Source organism: Gymnoscopelus microlampas (assembly GCF_963454915.1).
Source record: "Gymnoscopelus microlampas genome assembly, chromosome: 4".
NCBI classification, from domain to species: Eukaryota; Metazoa; Chordata; class Actinopteri; order Myctophiformes; family Myctophidae; genus Gymnoscopelus; species Gymnoscopelus microlampas.
In genome coordinates this window covers 50653386-50677836 of record NC_139941.1, presented here as the reverse complement: position 1 = coordinate 50677836, position 24451 = coordinate 50653386, and the positions used below count along the sequence as shown (strand labels likewise).

Below are 24451 nucleotides of genomic sequence, written 5' to 3'. Positions count from 1 at the left end.
AATAATATGTAATTATCCGCCTGTTTGAAAATATTTTGTTCCAGGAACCCTCATACCAAATTTGTGTTGTTCAAATGTTTAAAAAAAATATTTAAAATATGTCACGTTTTCTTTTTCAAGATTATTTTGAAAATAGCTAATCTATAAGCGCACAACACAACGCGGTTTAAATTTTAAAGTGCTCATGTAGCTTCTTTTGGGTTTGTTTTCATAGACCTGGTTGCTTATATCTCTCGCAAAATCTGGCAACACTGGCTGTTGGCTTGGCAACAACAACAGCTACACTTCCAGTGAATACAATGAATGTAACGACTTTCCACTCGGCGTGTCCTGTAACATTGTAGCGTGGATCAGACCAAAATCACATTGATGTAACAGGTTTAACCATCGATAATAGTGATCATTAAAGTGAACCATGATGATAGATCAGAGTCTAAACTCGTTGGGTGCTAAAGTTGTCCTGGTTTCATCCAGTGATGACACTCACTGTCCTGAAAACATCATAGATGGGTAAGTTTGGCTTTAATAACCATTATAATAACTAACAGCCATGTTTATAAGTAGCCATGGTTCACATGACGCTCGTCTGTCATATAATAAATGATCAGGATTGGGTTTAAGTAGCATTTTGCTTTGATAATAATTAACTTCTTGATGGCCACTAACTTAATAAATGGAGGAATGGAGATTAGCTAGATTTGGTATATATCATAGATGTATTGTATTGGGTTTGACTTTTACTTTCGTATGATGATATGCAAATGAAATATCACCTCAAAAGCAAAACTTAAGACCTCAAAACAAACTGATCAGGTTACTAAACCTCGCTAGAACTCAACCCTGCTCATTATGTAGGGTGGGATGGCTCAGGGTAGAGGACAGAGTACAGCAACTTGCAATGGGCCCATGGTCTGCAAGATCAACAATAATAGCAGGTTTAGCGTTTCGACCCTTCCACGGGAGCGTGTGACAACAAGCCACGATGTTGTTTTGGTCAACCTCGATAGCTTTGGAGTCGAGAAACTGAATTACTAACCACTTCATTTTGTTCCAGCTCGTCGATACTTGTATCTCTCTCTTTGACCGTGTTGTCCATTGTTTTGATTTCATTCATCAAATCGACCAGTGCAGCTGAATGCTTCACCACTATGCTCAGCTGTTCCTTCAGCAAGTTCACAGAGTTCTTGATTTCCTCAATATCGTCCTCTGCGTTTGCAGCTGACTATTTTTCTTTGGTGGCATTTCGTCTTTTGTACCTGTCACACTACTTCAATAACATGAGAGAGACACACACACACACACACACACACACACACACACACACACACACACACACACACACACACACACACACACACACACACACACACACACACACACACACACAGGCTGCAGGCACAACACAAGAGGAAGCTCCACTGATCTCATTCAACCCAAAGCCATCAAAAAGTGTGACTCCTTCAAAACCCCAAAAGTCTTCTAAGCATGCCACCAGAAATGTAGCTACTTCTTCCACCACTCCACTGGACTGGTCATATCCCATACAGTACATACAGTACATGGGCTAGTACAGCAGCACAATGAGTTAAAAAGATGGCAAATGGACAAGAGACAAACTATATCACAAAGGCTTGTTTCCATTGTGTTCAATTAAACATTCAATACTTGGCAAAACAAACTGGGCAAAACAACAGTGCAAACATTCAACACTCACACAGCTGCACAAAACAACAGCGGAACAGACAATTCAAAATAAATACAAAAGTAAAAAAATAAACAAAATACAGTTTTGAGCAATTCATGATAATAACAAGGAGGTGGGAGGCCAGGGACACAGGCAACACATTTAAATGTATTTATTTACCAGGGACAGTGCACATTAATCAACATTTCAGTTTTCACATCCATGTAAATGAGCCAGAGTTAGCAAAGAGCTAAACTTTCATCTGCAGTCCCTGAGCAGGCTGTTAAAACATGGTGATATAACTATCCATACAAAAACAGAGATATCAATACAATTACGGCAAAATATAAAAAAAATGACACTAGTGACAAAATAATTACCTGATAATTACCCATGATTACAAGTTTGCCTTGCTTTAAGCCATCTCTTAAAGGTTGAATTTGAAAGTCATATAATTCGTGGTCTCTCTTAATTGGAGGATGCCACTCACAAAGGGACATAATAAAGCTTACAGAAGAAGGAGTGAATCGTATTCAAACGTGGGGGAAAATAACACGGAGGATGTGGAGGCTTGTTCGTAAAGTCAGTAAGAATACTCTGAAGATTCTTGTAGGGGCCCTCATACAAGGTCATTATGATTATGCATGCACTTCATGGTATCACAACACCTCCAAGGCCCTAAAAACAAGGCTCCAAACATCCCAAAACAAACTTGTAAGGCTACTTCTTGGCCTCAATTTCAAAACCCATCTAACCCATGCCCATTTTGCTAGGCTTGGATGGCTTAGGGTTGAGGACAGAGTACAGCAACTTGCTATGGGCCTGGTCTTTAAGATACACCACAACATTGGGATCCCCCTGTATTTGTCAAAATACTTCCAAAATGTTAATCAAGTCCATGATCATAACACCAGAGGCAGCTCCACAAACCATGTTCAACCCAGATTTGGCACAACAAAGGGAATGAACTCTTTCTCATGCTATTCATCTAAAATGTGGAATGCCCTACCAAAAGGAGTAAAGGAGTGTAAAACCCTACTTACTTTCAAAAATGCCCTAAAGATACACCTTCAGGAGGCTGCAATTCACAAATGGCCCCTGTCCAAGTCCTAACCTACCCCATGTCCTAACCTAACCTACCCCCCCCCCCCTCTCTTTCTTTTTTGTACATATTTTTCACCCTTCATACTTCATACCAGTAACCTTTAAACTGATTGTATGACATTCTGTATAGTAGTGTGTATATCTGTCTGTCTCTTATATGTCAACATGATTTGTGTGCATGGGGATCTCATCTTAAACAAGCTACGTGCTTAACTGAGCTATCCAGTTTAGTAGACCTTGTATTGCGAATTTGTACTTCCATGTACTGTTATGTACTGCCATGTACTGTTCTCATGTCTTACTAAATAAAGTACATCAATCAATCAAGCGGGGGAACACATTTTGTACAATATCGTGCAGCCTACAGGAGTATTGTGTTGCTGTCGACAGTGGTGTAAAGCAGTGGTGGAAAGTAACTAAGTACATTTACTTAAGTACTGTACTTAAGTACAATTTTGAGGTATTTGTACTTTACTTGAGTATTTCCAATTTCCAATACTTTTACTTCTACTCCACTACATCTCAGAGGCAAATATTGTACTTTTACTCCACTACAATTATTTGAAAACTTTAGATAGTTACTTTGCAGATATAAATTATTATATTATAAAACATACATTAATTAATTAATTATAGTTACTTTTCGGATATAAATTATGATATAATGAAACATACATTAACCACTTTAACCCTATTTTATAGGCTATTTGAAAATAGCCGATCTACAAGCTCACGATGCGTTGTGAGCTTGTATGATCTGCTATTTTTGGCCAAAGTTCACCTCAAAAAAGGGATAGGGTTCAAGTGGTTATGGTAAAAAAATAAAAATAATCATATAACACAAAGATTTGGCGGACCCCCTGTAGTAACTCTGAGGACCCCCTAGGGGTCCCGGACCCCCTGTTGAAGACCCCTGAAGAACTGCCCACTCTCTCTCTCCCTGTGAATGGGAACGGAAGACACGCCATTTTCCTGCTTGGACGGACGGCTCGTGTTTCCATCCCAGTCAGAGCCAACAAACAAGATGTTTTTTTCCGAGCCAAGAGGTGAGTTTCAGCTGTTAGATGTCTGTATGTGTATGTGTATGTGAATTCACTTTTAAGCCAGTAATAATAGTTTTGTTTGACCCTACTTGAGTTGTTTGCTTATCTTTAATGAGGGATTTTATGACGATAATTACTTTCATTGATAAGTAACTTGTTGTAGATTAGAAATGGCGCGGAGAAGTCTGTTTGGATTTGGCTTGGCCTGCCGCCTGTGTGTGTGTGTGTGTGTGTGTGTGTGTGTGTGTGTGTGTGTGTGTGTGTGTGTGTGTGTGTGTGTGTGTGTGTGTGTGTGTGTGTGTGTGTGTAATAGTTGGTTTAGCTGCATGTATTATTGTCTTAATAAAGGATGTAATGACGATATTTACTTGCAATGACGTTGCTTTTAAACGGCGCAAAACTCGGTAGTTTGTGTGTGCGCGCGCGCGCGCGCTTTGACGACGCAACACAATGAATGAAGTAGTTGGTTTAGCTCAGGGGTCTTCAACAGGGGGTCCGGGACCCCTAGGGGTCCTCAGAGCTACTATAGGGGTCCGCCAAATCTTTGTGTGATACGATTTAGTCTTTTTACATTAACCACTTGAACCCTAGAATTCCTTTTCTGAGGGGAACATTAGCCAAAAATAGCAGATCTACAAGCTCTCAATGCCTCGCGCTGCGTTGAGAGCTTGTAGATCGGCTATTTTGGGCAAAGAGGCTATAGGTATAGAGGGAAAAAAGAGCAGACTAAGTAAAAAAAAAACACAATTTTATACAATATAGAGTAGGGGGTCCCTGCTTCATCTCTCTCTCAGCTAGGGGGTCCTTGGCCTGAAAACGTTGAAGACCCCTGGTTTAGCTGTTTAATTTGGATGTAATGATGATATTTACTTGCAATGACATTGCAAGTAAGTAAGTAAGAAAGATAACATTAGTACATTTACTCAAGTACTGTACTTCAGCAAAATGTTGAGGGTTATTTATTTTTTTTTTTTTTTACTTTACTGGAGTTTTCAGTACTTGTACTTCTACTCCACTTAATTGAAAACTTTAGTTACACATACATTAAAGGACAACTTTATTTTTTTACAACAAAGGTTTATGTTTTAGATTGTAATTAAAGTAAATAAAAGAAGAGTGTTAACATTTTTAAATGTACTGCTTTCTATAGTTTTAGCAATTTTCGCGATCTTTTTTACAGTGGGCGGGGGCATTCTGTCCGTTGGCTAAATATGTATTTTTTTACACAGTAACCCGGCGTTTTCTTTATTATTATTTACAGTAGCTCATCTAGCCCCCCATAACTCACATCTGGCCATCAAAGACCACAGGACCTTTTTTATTGTGTAAAAAAGGCATATTTAGCCACCGGACAGAATGCCCCAGCCCACTGTAAAAAATGTCGCGGAAATTGCTAAAACTATAGAAAGCAGTTCATCTTTTATTTACTTTAATTACAAGCTAAAATATAAACCTTGGTTGTAAAAACAAAAACAAAGTTGTCCTTTAGGGCTGAATTGGTTAAAGTTTAACCAATTCAGCCCTATAAACATTTTGGCCTTTTGAAACACAAATATACACCCTATATACACTCATAATTGGCTGTTTATGTAGGCTAAAGTCAAGATGCGTTGTGTCTATGTGTTTATGGTAACTTAATTCATCACATCACATTCACAAAGCAGCCCACCACCACCAGGGGTTAGAACATATAACAAACTTAAATATACTTCAATGAAAACAACGTTGACAGACAAAGGCAAATGTGAACCGTGACAATAAAACATGTAATCTGGTCAGCTGTTGCACCTTGACCTCTCACCATGACACAAGAATACCAGTCATTTCGCCCTTTCCGCACTTCGCCCAAAAAGTCGGACATTTTGCCCAGACATTTCGCCCCAAAAAAAAAATTTCGCCCATAGATAGTGAAGCTAGCTGGCCGTTTGTGTGCGAGAATGAGAGAGGGTTAAGGTCCTTACACACCGGGGCGATTTTTTCGTGCGAATAATGCTTTTTAAAAAAAACAACTTATAAAGTCAATGGCTAAAAGCGAAAAAGCGTCTTTTAATTATTCGGAACGAGTCCAAATTTTGCGTATATTCGCTATTTTCGCCGGTGTCGCCCGGTGTGTAAGGACCTTTAGGGTTAGATAAAAGCTCGCTCGCTCTCTCTCTCTCTCTCTCTCTCTCTCAGTTTATTGACAAAATAAAAGAGAACAGGTCAACACAGTTATTATGACATAACTGTAGTGCCAAATGTATCTGAACTGTAATAATAATAATAGAAGAAAAAGTTAGTTTCCAAAAAGTACAGATGTAAAAAAAAAGTTACAAATGTAAAAAATTAAAAATTAAAAATAAGAAACATGTTTTTTTTTTCAAAGATAATGTCTAAAAATACAAAAAAGTTCTGTTCTGTGCTACTGTCCCACAGGTGTCACTGGGTTGCTCTGGGAGGGAGATAGGGCGGGACACTCTGGCGAGATGCCTTCTTCAGTAGCTGCATGACGGATATCTGGTTCCTTTCAAAGGCCTTCCATAACTGGGCCAAATTGCCCTCGGTCTGCTTAGTTGCCCTCCGTTGGTAGCGGCGTAGCTGGTTCTCTGAGACCATTCGCATCTGGTAGGGGATATGGTCAGCTTCCTTATACAGCAACGTTACAAGCATATACATAGATGTATGTATGTATGTATGTATGTATGTATCTAAATAAAGCCATTTATAATGAATCTCGCACAACTGATTGATTATATAAGTGCAGTGCAGCGGCAACTCCGGTAATTATCTATAATAATTGCAAAAGTAGGTAATTTCAATATCCGGTAATTATCTATAATAATTGCAAAAGTAGGTAATTTCAATATCCGGTAATTATCTATAATAATTGCAAAAGTAGGTAATTTCAATATCCGGTAATTATCTATAATAATTGCAAAAGTAGGTAATTTCAATATAATGAATCTCGCACAACTGATGGATTATATATATTTATAATGAATGTCGCACAATATAATTGCAGGGCGAAATGTCTGGGCGAAGTGTCTGGGGGTGGGCGGGCGAAATGTCTGGGGGTGGGCGAAATGTCTGGGAAAAACGTCTGGGTGGGCGAAATGTCCGGGCGAAATGTCTGGGGGTGGGCGAAATGTCCGCTCAAAAACAGGGGCGAAATGGTTTTAGGGCGAAATGTCTGGTTACCTGACACAAGGGTTAATAAGCAGAACATTGTACATCCCATCTTAAAGGATCTACAACATGAATTAAAAAAATAAAATAATAATAATATCATATTGTTTATGTCCCTCAAAGGTATCAGATATACTCATTCCAACTAACTTCTCTCTGGCTTATAAAGCACTTTCACCTGCAATACCACATTGTCCTGTTTGGCACGGGGCGCTATTGAGACAGTTTGTATGCATGTTATCTCCTTGTTCTGTGTGGAAAAAGTAAAAAAAATATATATATATATATATATATTTTTATTTTTATTTTTTTTGGATGCACTTGGTTCTCTTGTAACAGAAAGTCAACAGTTTCTAGAAGGTTGCATGGATGGAGCATGTCTGGGGGAGGAGGGAGGGGCATGTAGAAGAATGTTAGGTTGTGATTGGTGGAGAGATGGTTGTATTGTTCTCTTTGTCCAATCATTCAAAGCAGTGACTGGCTCCACCCCAGGCTCTCTAGTATAAGAAGAGTGTGTAGTTGTAATTTATCCACAACTCCTATTAGACAAAAGCATTATAAATGAAACTGTGTTGTTTTACATTCTTTTGCCTAATAAAAATGTCATTCAATCAATCAATCCTATATCAATAATTTCTCATCAGATCTGACTGTGGACTCAAGAATTCAGTGGAAGATGAACTCTCTCAATCCAACCAGGGACAGTTCTGCTGAACAGGATGGACCCAAAGAAAATGGTATGTTACTTTCTCCACCTCCTTTCTATTTGTAACGTCCCTGCTCTGTCATACAAATGTTTTATTACTTTAGTTTTCAAGTTTTAAATTCATCAGTCTCACTACTTGTCTCATTCTTATACTTTTTATACTTTGTGTTTCCTCTTACCTCTATCTTTGTTGTATATTATTTCTCTTTATTTTTGCTGTGTTGTCTCAGCTTGTTTTCTATATCTTCTAGGGCCACGGTTCTCAAAGTGGGGTCCGCGAAATAATTCACAGATTAAAAAAAAATGAAAATATTTTTTGATTAAAAATATTTTTGATTATTATATTTTTTTATGGGGGGGCTAGTGAAAGTTGCATAAGTTCTTACTGTGTGGTGTGTGTGCTATGAAATGTGAGCTTACCATAATCACAGTAATCCTTAATCATATTCCATCATATTCAAGGGCTTTTGCAGAGAAATGAGACAGACTCCAGTCACTTTCAAATTAGAGCACTGCAGAGGGCAGGTGTGTATGTCTGTTTACAGCTGACGCTCGTTGACGCTCGTTAATGTTATAGGCATTAATGGCAATTATGCTTTTGCACTGTCAAATAGGCCAACATCTAATCTAAGATTAGTGGGACTCAAATGACCACCAGTGAGTCCCGGGACTCACTTCATTGAAAACCTAAAAACATCACAGTATACATATTAGATGTATTAGATACTTATTAGATATTACATTGATATTATAGCTATTTTATTTGATTAGATATGTGATGTTACCTGACAATTAGTTGACTTTTGGTGAAAAGATATGGTATTTGTTTGTTTATTGTTTTTGAATTATTATGTCGGTTCATCGATCATTTGTCAAATGAAATGCTAGTGTCCTGTAAGTCCATATGGGCTGGGCTTCCTTTGGAAGCATGACACTTTAATAAAGAAAAAATCAAATCATCAAATCAATCGGTACCGCATATATCGGTATCGGTTGATATCGGAATCGGAAATTAAGAGTTGGACAATATCGGAATATCGGATATTGCCAAAAAGTCAATATCGAATATCCCTAACAATAAGTTTATTATTTTTTAAATTGAAGCACCTACTAAAAGTCACCTTTAGACTGGTCATTTTACATGTCTGTTTTTATGAGGACTATAGAAGTGTTTGTTTTCTGAAGGCTGAACCATTAAGATCAGTTACTTGAAAACCTGCTGTCAGGTTTTGCACTAAAGCAATTTGAACTTGATAAAGTGCTCCTCGGAGCACAGGTCTCCGCCAGGTCAGGTAGAATCGGCCACCTGGTGGCGCTATAACAGGCCCATGTGAAAACTTTGAAAAATTTGGGGCAGAGGTTCGGAATTTGCATCCAGGGAGTGTGGGTGCAAAGTTTCGCTGGGATCAGGCCAACGGTGCCGAAGATTAGCTGTTCACAGACAGAAGGACGGACGGACAGGGTGCAAAACATACTCTCTCGCCATGCCTTCGGCCTGGCAGAAACAATGAAATGACTATTGGCACATGATTCATAGTAGTAGCGGTTTCTGTTTATGACTATGAAATGTGTCTGATTGATTTTGAGTGAAACGTTTTTAATACAAATAGTTCCAATGGCATCTAAATGTACACATGTGGTTGTAAGTATATGCTTATCGGTACTGCGAGGATGAGGGGGTACCTGGAAAAAATTCTGCCCTCCAAGGGGTACCTGGGCCAAAAAAGTTTGAGAACCCCTGTTCTAGGGAAAAGCTTCATATACTTAAGCTGTACATTTGTACTCTATTCCCATCTCTCACCCATATTTCCTTTGTCTTTCTGCAATCCAGTGTTTAATCATCAGTCTGGCTTCCCTGTGCTACCAGCAGTGAATGAACAAAGACGCTTGGCTAAACCAAAACAACACTGCTGTGATCAGTGTGGAAAACACTTCAGTTTCATGTCCAAACTTAAAACACACCAGAGAATTCACACTGGAGAGAAACCCTATGGATGTGACCAGTGTGGACAACACTTCTCTCACATCTTCAGCCTTAAAAAACACCAGAGAATTCACACTGGAGAGAAACCCTATGGATGTGACCAGTGTGGACAACACTTCTCTCACATCTTCAGCCTTAAAACACACCAGAGAATTCACACTGGAGAGAAACCCTATGGATGTGATCAGTGTGGACAACACTTCTCTGATATGTCCAGCCTTAAAACACACCAGAGAATTCACACTGGAGAGAAACCCTATGGATGTGACCAGTGTGGACAACACTTCTCTCACATCTCCAGCCTTAAAAAACACCAGAGAATTCACACTGGAGAGAAACCCTATGGATGTGATCAGTGTGGACAACACTTCTCTGATATGTCCAGCCTTAAAACACACCAGAGAATTCACACTGGAGAGAAACCCTATGGATGTGATCAGTGTGGACAACACTTCTCTCACATCTCCAGCCTTAAAACACACCAGAGAATTCACACTGGAGAGAAACCCTATGGATGTGATCAGTGTGGACAACACTTCTCTCACATCTCCAACCTTAAAACACACCAGAGAATTCACACTGGAGAGAAACCTTATGGATGTGATCAGTGTGGACAACACTTCTCTGATATGTCCAGCCTTAAAATACACCAGAGAATTCACACTGGAGAGAAACCCTATGGATGTGATCAGTGTGGACAACACTTCTCTCACATCTCCAGCCTTAAAACACACCAGAGAATTCACACTGGAGAGAAACCCTATGGATGTGATCAGTGTGGACAACACTTCTCTCAAATGGCCCACCTTAAAACACACCAGAGAATTCACACAGGAGAGAAACCTTATGGATGTGATCAGTGTGGACAACACTTCTCTCTAATGGCCCACCTTAAAACACACCAGATAATTCACACAGGAGAGAAACCTCATGGGTGTGATCAGTGTGGACAACACTTCTCTCACATCTCCAGCCTTAAAAAACACCAGAGAATTCACACAGGAGAGAAACCCTATGGATGTGATCAGTGTGGACAATACTTCTCTCGAATGGACACACTTAAAACACACCAGAGAATTCACACAGGAGAGAAACCCTATGGATGTGATCAGTGTGGACAACACTTCTCTCAAATGGCCAGCCTTAAAACACACCAGAGAATTCACACAGGAGAGAAACCCTATGGATGTGATCAGTGTGGACAACACTTCTCTCGAATGGACACACTTACAACACACCAGATAATTCACACAGGAGAGAAACCCTAGGGTGTGATCAGCGTGGACAACACTTCTCTCAAATGACTAGCCTTAAAACACACCAGATAATTCACCATAGACAGAAATTAAATGTATATTAGCATTGCCGTTATAGATGTTTGTACACTAGTGTGCTAACACTGTGTACAATATTTTACATATTGTACAAAGCGAGTGACAAATAAAACCTTATTGATTGATACTTCATTATTTCTCTCCTACTTTTATCTTGTATGAATAATTTTCAAGGTAATAATGACAATCACAGTAAGTTGGCTTACTAAAGTAACATCAGTACATTTACTCAAGTACTGTACTTCAGCAAAATGTTGAGGTTTATTTTTTATTTTTTTTACTTTATGGAGTTTTCAGTGTTGCACTTGACACTCTCTGAGAGGGGAGGTGATTGTTGTCCTCTTTGAGTGCATTTACATCTGTATTAAGAGATGTCCACTTGTGATCACCCATAATGCAACTCGTGAACAGGCACATAGACACCCGGGATGTGGACAATTTGGGGTACTTAAAAAAAAAAAAAAAAAAAACTTTTTTTTTGGACTCTTGATCATTTTTTCCACCTTTTTTCCTGTATGATTAATCTTCAAGGTAATAATAATACTACAATCAAAGTAAGTTGGTGTCTGAGAAGTTTTGTGTTTCTGTCAAATACATGTTCTGAACTTAACCCTAACAACAATGTGTTTATGTCTTACTTTTAAATAATACATTCTGGATCATTTGTCAAATACACAAGACTAAAGACTAAAATGGAGGGTAGCTCTTCAAGTGAAATAAATTAAGGTAAAAATGACAGATTTTGGACAACTGACATAACTCATTTAACTTTGAGAATGAAGCTCTCAGATGGCTGCCTTCCTTGATTTCCCCTAAATACTCCATGTATAGTGCACCGAAGTCTGACGTAATTTACACATCCGAGGTTTGTCTACCTGGTTCGCGGTTTTCAACCCCATTCTGAATCCCCATAGACGTATTTAATATTGACCCCGGCGGTTTTACTCTTATGGATATGAAGCATCAACTGACGGTGAGAAAACACTAATGTTACTTCCACCAAATTAGTTAAATTTTCGCCAGAAACAGACTGTATCAAATATAAGTGACTGATTATCATAAACGATACAGAACCTCCTCCCTGACAATATCGCAGAGATAGTTTGTTTATTTTTGGACCACAATTCTTATATGAGACGATTGTAGATGACCCAATGTTATTCTCCATAGAGAAATTACCTTACGAACCTGGGGATGAACGAGTGACGTCAGGACTTCTGTACTCTATACACATGTGTAACTTTAACATTCTAAAATGTTCTTCTGGAAACAATACAGTTGTATGACCATGTTAATACACAAATGCCTGTTATTTGGGGTCAAATTATTCCTGTCAGTTGTTCACACACCAGGGCCACCTGGTGAGACAGTGACACGTCATGTGATCAATGACCACATTTGCATGGATATAGGTCATTTTCTAAAGACGGCTAAGCATCATTCACAAGACAAAAGGAACGTTGCAGTGCAGGTGTGAAGTGGGTGAGGGAGATATTTCTAAAGACCTTGTAATTATAGGGCACAGATGTTTGCCAAATAAACGAAGATGCACAATGAAGACTAGGAACAGAATATAGCAAGCAGTTATTCCTTGACCACACCAGGTTGTATTGTTCTGAAGGAATTTGGAGCAATCGTGTATTGCAAATGTAAATATAGTGCCTTTTATTAGAAGGATAATGAGAAATGGTTAGAATGTGAAATTATATGTATTTTAGTTTTCATATCAGAGATAGTTTGAGGTGAACTATTTATGTAATGTGTTTATGGTAACTTAATTCATCACATCACATTCACAAAGCAGCCCACCACCACCAGGGGTTAGAACATATGTACTTAAGTACAATTTGGAGGTATTTTTACTTTACTGGAGTATTTCCAATTTTCAGTACTTTTACTTCTACTCCACTACATCTCAGAGGCAAATGTTATGCTTTTACTCTACTACAATTGTATGACTTTAGTTACTAGTTATTTTGTAGATTTTGATTATTCTTACAAAATATATACAGTAACCACTTCAACCAACCGATGTCGATACATTTTGAAAACTTGAAATGGGACATTTCTGCATAATGAGTACTATTACTTTTGGTAATACATTTACTTGTAACAAAGTATTTCTACATTGCAGTATTGATAAATTTGAGCACTTTTTCCACCACTGGCTGTCGGGCAGAAGCCTCTTGGCTCCATATTCTAACTTTTTGTGTTTTCTTCCCTACTTGATCATACTACAGCGTCATTTGCGAATTGCGAATTTGAATCCTGAAAAGTAACAGTTTTGGACCTACATTATGAGGTTTCTAGCCTGGCATGGTCAGATTAATGTCACTGTGTAGATATTAAGTCTGGAATCTCTGTGTGGAATCTGCATTTCCAAGGGGCGGATAACTTGTTGTAGATTAGAAATGGCGCGGAGAAGTCTGTTTGGATTTGTGTGTGTGTGTGTGTGTGTGTGTGTGTGTGTGTGTGTGTGTGTGTGTGTGTGTGTGTGTGTGTGTGTGTGTGTGTGTGTGTGTGTGTGTGTGTATTTGCTTGCAATGACGTTGCTTTTAAACGCAAAACTCTGGAGTTTGTGTGCGCGCGCGCTTTGACGACGCAACACAATGAATGAAGTAGTTGGTTTAGCTGTTTAATTTGGATGTAATGACGATATTTACTTGCAATGACATTGCAAGTAATTAAGAAAGATAACATTAGTACATTTACTCAAGTACTGTACTTCAGCAAAATGTTGAGGGTTATTTTTATTGTTTTTTTTACTTTACTGGAGTTTTCAGTACTTGTACTTCTACTCCTCTACTCTACTTTTAGATTGTAATTAATGTAAATAAAAGATGAGCGTTAACATTTTTTAATTTACTGCTTTCTATAGTTTTAGCAATTTTCGTGATCTTTTTTACAGTGGGCGGGGGCATTCTGTCTGGTTGCTAAATATGTATTTGTTTTACTCAGTAACCCAGCGTTTTCTTTATTATTATTTACAGTAGCTCATCTAGCCCCCCATAACTCACATCTGGCCATCAAAGACCACAGGACCTTTTTTATTGTGTAAAAAAAGGCATATTTAGCCACCGGACAGAATGCCCCTGGCCCTGCCCACTGTAAAAAATATCGCGAAAATTGCTAAAACTATAGAAAGCAGTTCATATTTTATTTACTTTAATTACAAGCTAAAATATAAACCTTGGTTGTAAAAACAAAAACGTTGTCCTTTAGGCCTGAATTGGTTAGGGCTGAATTGGTTAAAGTTTAACCAATTCAGCCCTATATACATTTTGGCCTTTTGAAACACAAATATACACCCTAAATACACTCACAATTGGCTGTTTATGTAGGCTAAAGTCAAGATGCGTTGTGTCTATGTGTTTATGGTAACTTAATTCATCACATCACATTCACAAAGCAGCCCACCACCACCAGGGGTTAGAACATATAACAAACTTAAATATACTTCAATGAAAACAACTTTGACAGACAAAGGAAAATGTGAACCTTGACAATAAAACATGTAATCTGGTCAGCTGTTGCACCTTGACCTCTCACCATGACACAAGGGTTAATAAGCAGAACATTGTACAGTTAAAGGGATATTTCACTTTCAAAATAACTTTTGGTCATTTTATCGTCTACTCAGGCTTTTGTGATCCCCCCAGACAGTTTTTAAGTTGCTTGATTCAGTATTTAGATATTTGATATTCATTTTTATCAGACACGCCCCCTTCCTATACAAACCCATTGTAACTTCAAACTCCATTTTAACCATGTTAGATTCATCGAAAACACCCGTCCTTGGTTCTGGTGACTCATCCTGCCCTCCTAATGCGTGAGGGGGCTGTGTTTTTTCAATTATCTTTTTCATTTATTTATTTTTTTTTTTTTTATTGTATTTGATTTTTTTCATTTAAAAAAAATATATATTAAAAATAAATGAAAAAATGAATTGAAAAAACACGGCCCCCTCGCGTATTAGGGGGGCGGGATGAGTCACCAGAACCAAGGACGGGTGTTTTTGATGAATCTAACATGGTTAAAATGGAGTTTGAAATGACAATGGGTTTGTATAGGAAGGGGGCGTGTCTGATAAAATTATTTCATATTCATTCATATATTCATTAATGAGTGAATACAACATTGTTGAAGTCTGAAGATACTGATTGTCTGTTTACTGTAAATGCATTTCACAATACATGCATGTATAAATACAGGGTGTCATATTCATATATTAATCTTATAGGAATTAAGACGCATTGAATTGCATGAAGATTACAAATCAATTCATCCACAAATGGATGCTCTCGGTTCTCTTGTAACAGAAAGTCAACAGTTTCTAGGAGGTTGCATGGATGGAGCATGTCTGGGGGGGGGAGGGAGGGGCATGTAGAAGAATGTTAGGTTGTGATTGGTGGAGAGGCGGTTGTATTGTTCTCTTTGTCCAATCATTCAAAGCAGTGACTGGCTCCACCCCAGGCTCTCTAGTATAAGAAGAGTGTGTAGTTGTAATTTATCCACAACTCCTATATCAATAATTTCTCATCAGATCTGACTGTGTCCTCCAGAATTCAGTGGAAGATGAACTCTCTCAACCCAACCAGGGACAGTTCTGCTGAACAGGAGGGCCCCAAAGAAAATGGTAAGTTACTTTCTCTACCTCCTTTCTATTTGTAATGTCCCTGCTCTGTCATACAAATGTTTTTTACTTTAGTTTTCAAGTTTTTCATTCGTTTTTCATTCTTATACTTTTTATACTTTGTGTTTCCTCTGACCTCTAGCTTTGTTGTATATTATTTCTCTTTATTTGTTGCTGTGTCTCCTTTGTTGTCTCAGCTTGTTGCTTGTTTTCTATATCTTCTAGGGAAAAGCTTCATATAATTAAGCTGTACATTTGTACTCTATTCCCATCTCTCAACCATATTTCCTTTCTGTCCTCCTGTCTTTCTGCAATCCAGTGTTTAATCGTCAGTCTGGCTTCCCTGTGCTACCAGCAGTGAATGAACAAAGAAGCTTGGCTAAACCAAAACAACACTGCTGTGATCAGTGTGGAAAACACTTCAGTTGCATGTCCAAACTCAAAACACACCAGAGAATCCACACTGGAGAGAAACCCTATGGGTGTGACCAGTGTGGACAACACTTCTCTCGAATGGAAACACTTAAAAAACACCAGAGAATCCACACTGGAGAGAAACCCTATGGATGTGACCAGTGTGGACAGCACTTCTCTCACATCTCCAGCCTTAAAACACACCAAAGAATTCACACTGGAGAGAAACCCTATGGGTGTGATCAGTGTGGACAACACTTCTCTCAAATGACCAGCCTTAAAAAACACCAGAGAATTCACACTGGAGAGAAACCCTATGGATGTGATCAGTGTGGACAACACTTCTCTACGATGTCCTACCTTAAAGCACACCAGAGAATTCACACTGGAGAGAACCCCTATGGATGTGATCAGTGTGGACAACACTGCTCTGATATGTTCAACCTTAAAACACACCAGAGAATTCACACTGGAGAGAAACCTTATGGGTGTGGTCAGTGTGGACAACACTTCTCTCACATCTCCAGCCTTAAAAGACACCAGAGAATTCACACTGGAGAGAAACCTTATGGGTGTGATCAGTGTGGACAACACTTCTCTGAAATGTCCAAACTTAAAACACACCAGAGAATTCACACTGGAGAGAAACCTTATGGGTGTGATCAGTGTGGACAACACTTCTCTCAAATGACCAGCCTTAAAAAACACCAGAGAATTCACACAGGAGAGAAACCCTATGGATGTGATCAGTGTGGACAACACTTCTCTCTAATGGCCCACCTTAAAAGCCACCAGAAAATTCACACTGGAGAGAAACCTTATGGGTGTGATCAGTGTGGACAACACTTCTCTCACATCTCCAGCCTTAAAAGACACCAGAGAATTCACACTGGAGAGAAACCTTATGGGTGTGATCATTGTGGACAACACTTCTCTGATTTGTCCAGCCTTAAAACACACCAGAGAATTCACACTGGAGAGAAACTCTATGGGTGTGAACAGTGTGGACAATACTTCTCTCGAATGAACACACTTATAACACACCAGAGAATTCACACTGGAGAGAAACCTTATGGGTGTGATCAGTGTGGACAACACTTCTCTCACATCTCCAGCCTTAAAAAACACCAGAGAATTCACACTGGAGAGAAACCCTATGGATGTGAACAGTGTGGACAACACTTCTCTCAAATGTCTAACCTTAAAACACACCAGAGAATTCACCACGGACAGAAATTAAATGTATAGTAGCATTGCCGTTATAGATGTTTGTGCACTAGTCTTGTGTTAACACCGTGTACAATATTTTACATATTGTACAGTGAGTAAAGTGAGTGACAAATAAAACCTTATTGATTGATACTACTATTTTTCTCCTACTTTTATCTTGTATGAATAATTTTCAAGGTAATAATGATAAAATAAAAATCACAGTAAGTTGGCTTACTAAAGTAACATTAGTACATTTACTCAAGTACTGTACTTCAGCAAAATGTTGAGGTTCTTTTTTTTTTTTACTTTACTGGAGTTTTCAGTACTTGTACTTCTACTCCATTTATTTGAAAAATTTACTAGTTACACATACATTAACCAATTCAGCCCTATATACCTTTTGCCCTGTTGAAACACAAATATACACCCTATATACACTCACAATGGACTGTTTATGTAGGCTGTGTCTTTTTTAACTTGTTTGTAATAAACATTTGCAGCTTGATGCAGCTTGCAATATGTTGGTTTACTGTGTTTCTGGCAATTTAATGTAATCACATGGAAGACGCTTGGTGTTAGGTGTCTCTATAGAACAACACTTGGTGTTAGGTGTCTCTATAGAACAACACTTGGTGTCTATAGAACAACACTTGGTGTTAGGTGTCTCTATAGAAACCTCTTTTGCACATTATTGCTCCAAATTCCTTCAGAACAACATACTATAATTTATAGGAAACCTCTATAGACATACAGTGACATCTCTTTGCTGTATGTTAAATAGCCTGACTCATCATGATCATCACGATCATAGCTTTGATCAGTTCAAACAAAGAGGTGTCAAACATGTTCACCCTTCTTTCCCCCTCTGAGAGGGGAGGTGGAGGTGATTGTTGTCCTCTTTGAGTGCATTTACATCTGTATTAAGAGATGTCCACTTGTGATCACCCACAATGCAACTGGTGAACAGGCCCATTGATATGCAGTGGTGTAAAGTAACTAAGTACATTTACTCAAGTACTGTATTTAAGTACAATTTGGGGGTACTTAAACAACAAAAAAGTCTTATTTTTGTATGTATGCCTTCTGACTTCTTGTATATTGCTGATTGCTGCTATATATATATATATATATATATATATATATATATATATATATATATATCATACCTGTCTTAAATAGGTTTAACATACCTGCTTTTGTAATTTTACTTATTGGCTATTGTTTCCTTATATATAATGATATGTTTAACTTTACACACATAGTTATATTGCATTGTCGTGTTATCACTGTCTTTGCTTAACATCAATCTTTCACTTATTGTACTATGTGAGTTACAAATAAACCCTTCTTTTTGGACTCTTGATCATTTTTTCCACCTTTTTTTCCTGTATGATTAATCTTCAAGGTAATAATAACATAATACAATCAAAGTAAGTTGGTGTCTGAGAAGTTTTGTGTTTCTGTCAAATACATGTTCTAAACTTAACCCTAACAACAATGTGTTTATGTCTTACTTTTCAATAATACATTCTGGATCATTTGTCAAATGCACAAGACTAAAGACTAAAATGGAGGGTAGCTCTTAAAGTGAAATAAATGACGGTAAAAATGACAGATTTTGGACAGAACTGACATAACTCATTTAACTTTGAGCATGAAGCTCTCAGATGGCTGCCTTCCTTGATTTCCCGTAAATAGTCCATGTATACACATGTGTAACTTTAACATTCTAAAATGTTCTTCTGGAAACAAAATATGACCATGTTAATACACAAATGCCGAGGGCTCTTTTTTTTTTTTTTTTTTGCACTGGGTTTCCAGGCTATATGAGGTTTCCACCCGACAATGACGATTTATACAGATTGAAGGAAGTTTTGTTTCGTTAAGTTTTCTTTGTCTTTGTTCAGTGCTGCGACAGACAGACAGACAGCCTCAGGGCTTTGCCTGAGGGAACACATTTGTAGTTTTTTTTTTCTCCCTCAGGGAATGTTTTCTTCATCTCTCAATGTCCTCTTGTTTTACATCTTGGCCAAGCTGTCAATAAACAGACGCTGCAACTAGTCGTCACTTTCTCCCTTTTGTCCCTATAGACGATATTCACACGGCGGCCATGTTGCTATTAAGTCAATGAAGTGCCACCCCGGTTGCCATGGGGTGGCACTTTCAATGTTAAATTCCAAAATGGCCGCCATGTGAACATGGTCTATAGGCTAAAGGTCAGCCAATAAGGGGTCGCCAATGGCTTATACTCACCCCGAAACCACACACACACACACACACACACACACACACACACACACACACACACACACACACACACACACACACACAGACACACAAAAAGGACACACAAAAAGGACACGGATGCATTTGTTTTTCTTTATATTGGTAGCCAAGCTGTAAATAACATTTCATGTCAGTCTTGTTTAATTTTCTCCTTGCTCTCCCTGCCCCCCCCCCCCCCCCCCCCCGCGCACACACACACACACACACACACACACACACACACACACACACACACACACACACTCTTCTTTTTTCCTTTATAAAAATAACAAAAGCGATGGAGCTTGCACACAAAAAAACAATCCTACCCTCTGATGCTGTGACAATAATAAAGTAGATTGTGATTCTTCATTCATCCGTCATGTTTTTCCCTCAGATGGAACATCTTGTAAAGATGTTTTCTCTTCTCTCTTGTCCTTGTTCTTTTGTTCAGAAACCCTGAGACGTTCTGGATGTCCACAGGGATGTTTCCCCAGGAGTTCATCCTCTCTTTCGCTCAGGCTTCCACCATCGTCGCTGTGACACTGGAGAGCTATAACGGTATGGAACAATCAACAGTGATGGAAGAAGTACTCACATGTTTTACTTAAGTAAAAGTATCAATACTGCAATGCAGAAGTACTCTGTTATAAGTAGAGGTCCCATATTCAAAATGTACTTAATGGTTGCCAACTAAAATGTACTTAATGGAACCAAATGGACCCATAAGGGTCCATTTGGAAAAGCCCAATCCCTGCCAATGGAAAGGGCTTGCAATTGATCATTTTGTGCCAGGAGGGTGCGTTTGAAAGAATAGGTGACAAATATATTATTTTATAATGATTCTAACAATTAATAAGTAGGTTGGAAAGACCTATTGCCGGTATCAGCCGAGAACAGGGGAGTCTATCCCCATCAAAATGTACCAGACCCCTGGGGAGATGGATTGCTGATGTACTTAGCGCACAACTTGCTGCAATATAGCGGTGTCATTTATACACTGAGTTGGCGGTGCCCGGGATCAAACTCATGATCTTGTGGTCCAAAGGTGAGAGCTTTACCATCTGAACTACCCGGACACAATGATGCTAGACTTGATTTGTATACCATCTTGCATTTGTTGTACACATTTGTGTAATTATGACATACTTCTGTCTCCATAGGCAAACATGAATTAAAATTGTATTCATTATGTTCCATGTTCAATGCCAAAAACACAATTGAATCTTGATTCTGAATTATTTTATATTACAATTAATCGTCAACTTAAATGTTGTAATAGTGCCAGACCTACACACAGCTAGAAGGTCCTGGGTTTGAAGGAACCCCAGCAGGGGTCCTTTCTGTGTGGGGTTTGCATGTTTGCATGGGTTTCCTCTGGGTTGCTCTGGTTTTCTCTCACACTAAAAGACATGCATGCTACAGTGCGTACAGACAGACTCCTGCCAGTGCCCTTGACCGAGGTACTGGTGTGTTACAACCAGTGTAAAGTAACTAAGTACATTTACTCAAGCACAGTACTTCAGTACAATTTTGAGGTACTTTTACTTTACTGGAGTATTTCCAGTTTCAGTACTTGTACTTCTACTCCACTACATCTCAGAGGCAAATATTGTACTTTTACTCCACTACAATTATTTGAAAACTTTAGTTACTAGTTAGGCTACTTTGTAGATTTTGATTATTATTACAAAACACACATTAACCACTTCAGCCCTATATACATTTCGGCCATTTGAAAATAGCCGATCTACAAGCTCATAATGCGACGCATTATGAGCTTGTAGATCTGCTATTTTCAAAAGATTCTTTTATACATGTGAAAACTTGAAATATAGGACATTCTGCCTAATGACTACATTTTGATGCCAATACTTTTGTACTTTTACTCAAGGACGTTTTGAATTCCGGACTTTTACTTGTAACAGAGTATTTCTACATTGCAGTATTGATACTTTTACTTAAGTAAAAAATGTGAGTACTTTTTCCACCACTGCCTAAAAGACATGCATGCTACAGTGGCTCCAGACTCCTGCCAATGCCCTTGACCAACACACTAGTGTGTTCCAACAACTGGAGTGCTGGTCCCTGAGCAGATGCACCGGGGCTGCTCACTGCTCCTAAGTACTGTACTTAGGATGGGTCAAATGCAGAGGACAGGCTTTGTCCAGCTAAGGGAAAAACTGTTTAACTAAACTTGCCCTGTACTGTACATACTGTATATAACGTGTTAGGCCTACTGTATATTTTGTAAACCGGGCAATCTTACTTGGATTTGAGTGTTTATTCCCATAAGCTAATTACCACTATTACCAAGATGGCAACATTTAGCCTTGATGTACCATTACTTAACCTCTTTAAGCCTGGCGTCCCTATTTTTGGATATGTCTAGGGTTAGGCGAAAATCTTAAAAAACGTCAATTTCATAAAAATAAATCTCTTTTAATTTCACCCGATTCTATGCGACTCGGATACATCTTTTAAAGCAATCGGGGAATCGATCATAATGGAGATAAATATTGAAAACACTGGAAAATCGCTGCCAGTGGCTTAGCAAGCAATGTTTTATTTCTGGCAGTCAAAGAGTTAATGGGTTAATTCTCTTCGTTCATGTGGAACATAAGGCTGTGATGAAAGGCATGAGTTGCTTTTAAGTGGTTTGAAGCAAAAATGTTTAAGACAGCACTGACAAGATGACCTGTCGCTTCTGTTTGCAGTCAAGACTCTGAAGATAGAACGGAACACATCAGATAAGGCTTCTCACTTTGAGCCCGTCACCATCAAAGGTAGGTTTAGTTTGCATCATCATGATGTATTTATGTTAGGTTAATCTCTTCTGTTCTTTTCTCCTCTGAGCAAATAATTGGAATCGCCGTTAAAACAGTTGTCACTCTTTGTTATTGTAGAATTTGAACATACGGAGGGACATCTTCAATCAAACACTATCGCGGTGAGTTGACTTATCATCAGTATTAATCATCATGTGAGGTTCAAATGAGGTACACACACACGCACATGCACACGCACACAGCGGTGGAACAAGTACTCACAATTTTTGCCAATGCTTTGTCAATGCAAATGCATGGATTCTTGGAAAAAATCTGCAAGACCATGAATCCACACATTTGCATTGACAAAGCATTGGGAGATTCCGCCCCAGAGGTAAAATAAAAGTGCGGTGGGGCCGTGCCCTTAGAAGTAAAAGTCTGGAATTAAAAATTTACAAAAGAAGTATTGGCATCAAAATATACTTAGAGTACCAAAAGTAAAAGTACGCAATTTGTAGAATGTCCCATTTCACAAGTTTCACAAATGTATAAAATCCTTTGAAAATAGCCGATCTACAATCTCCGATCTGCTATTTTCAAATAGCCAAAGTATATAGGGCTGAAGTGGTTAGTGTATGTTTTGTGATAATAATCTAAATCTACAAAGTAACTAGTAATAAACATTTTCAAATAATCGTAGTGTAGTAAAAGTACAATATTTGCCTCTGAGATGTAGTGGAATAGAAGTAAAAGTATTGAAAATTGGAAATACTCCGGTAAAGTAAGAAAATGCATCAAAATGATACTACAGTACTTGAGTAAATGTACCTAGTTACTTTCCACACACACACACACACACACACACACACACACACACGTGCGGCTACAGAAAATGAGTGATAAAGCCGTAGATAACACACCTCTGGTGTTCTCGTCTCTTCTCTCTCTCCAGCTCCAAGGAACCAGCTGCACCCACCTGCGTTTCATCATCTCCTCAGGATATGATCACTTTGTCTCAGTACACAGAGTCTCTGTGGAGAGCTAACTGTCCACGCCATGCTGGTGCTGCCCGCCTGGCCCGCCTGGTGCCCCCCCCCCCTTTCCAATATCATCTCTGTCATGTGGATCGTCACTGTCCAAAACCTCCACTTTTCAGAAAATGGACCCAAAAAAATCCATACTTGAAATAACTTCTAAATAAAAGCAGGTGAGAGTTGGCGAGCTGCCAGTAGTGGTGGAAAAAGTACTTGCATCTTAAGTATCAATACTGCAGTGTAGAAATACTCTGCTTACAAGGAAAAGTCCGGAATAAAAAAATTACTTGTGTAAAAGTACAAAAGTATTGGTATCAAAATGTACTTAAAGTACCAAAAGTAAAAGTAGTCATCGTGCAGAATGTCTCATTTCACAAGTTCATAATCATAATGTATGCAAATCTTTTCAAAATAGCAGATCTACAAGCTCGCAATGCGTCGCATCGCGACACATTGTGACCTTGTAGATCGGCTATTTTCAAATGGCCGAAATATATGTATGGCTAAAGTGGTTAATGTATGTTTTGTGATAATAATCTAAATCTGCAAAGTAACTAGTAACAAAAGCTGTCAAATAATTGTTGTGGAGTAAAAGTACAATAAATATTTGCCTCTGAGAAGTAGTGAAGTAGTAGTAAAAGTACTGAAAATTGGAAATACTCCAGTAAAGTAAAAATACCTAAACATTTTACTTAATTACAGTACTTGAGTAAATACTTTACACTACTGGCAAGCTGCCAGGCACACTATAAAAGTTCTGTGAAGTGTTCTTTTCCAGTTGACATTGTCAAACAGTTAGGTGTCCTACAAACAACAAAGTCAACATTTCTCATTAACATACTCTAACAGATTTGGTTAAATGTTTTAGTCATTAAAATAAGGATTGTTGCTTTTATTCAATTCAATTCAATTCAAAGGAGCTTTATTGGCATGAGAAAACGTACGTTTACATTGCCAAAGCAAGTGTCCAAAACCTAATTAAAACAATTGACAAAAACTATGGAAATCGTGTATTGGAGGGGATACAGCATTGTGTAAACAAATTGCAACTTGGGGAAAAAAGCTGGCTTATAAACTGGCTTACTGGCTTACTGGCCACAACCAC

The 24451-nt window shown here is 38.4% G+C and overlaps 1 protein-coding gene across 1 annotated transcript; it reads left to right on the top strand.

Annotated features, from left to right (window-relative positions):
• Window positions 1–339: 339 nt before the first annotated feature.
• Window positions 340–23613, top strand: hspb11 (heat shock protein, alpha-crystallin-related, b11). Its single transcript, XM_084054217.1, has 5 exons — window positions 340–510; window positions 19999–20105; window positions 22262–22330; window positions 22451–22494; window positions 23265–23613. The coding sequence occupies exons 1-5, from the start codon at window positions 416–418 to the stop codon at window positions 23355–23357; spliced, it is 408 nt and encodes a 135-aa protein (XP_083910343.1). The 5' UTR covers window positions 340–415; the 3' UTR covers window positions 23358–23613.
• Window positions 23614–24451: the final 838 nt, after the last annotated feature.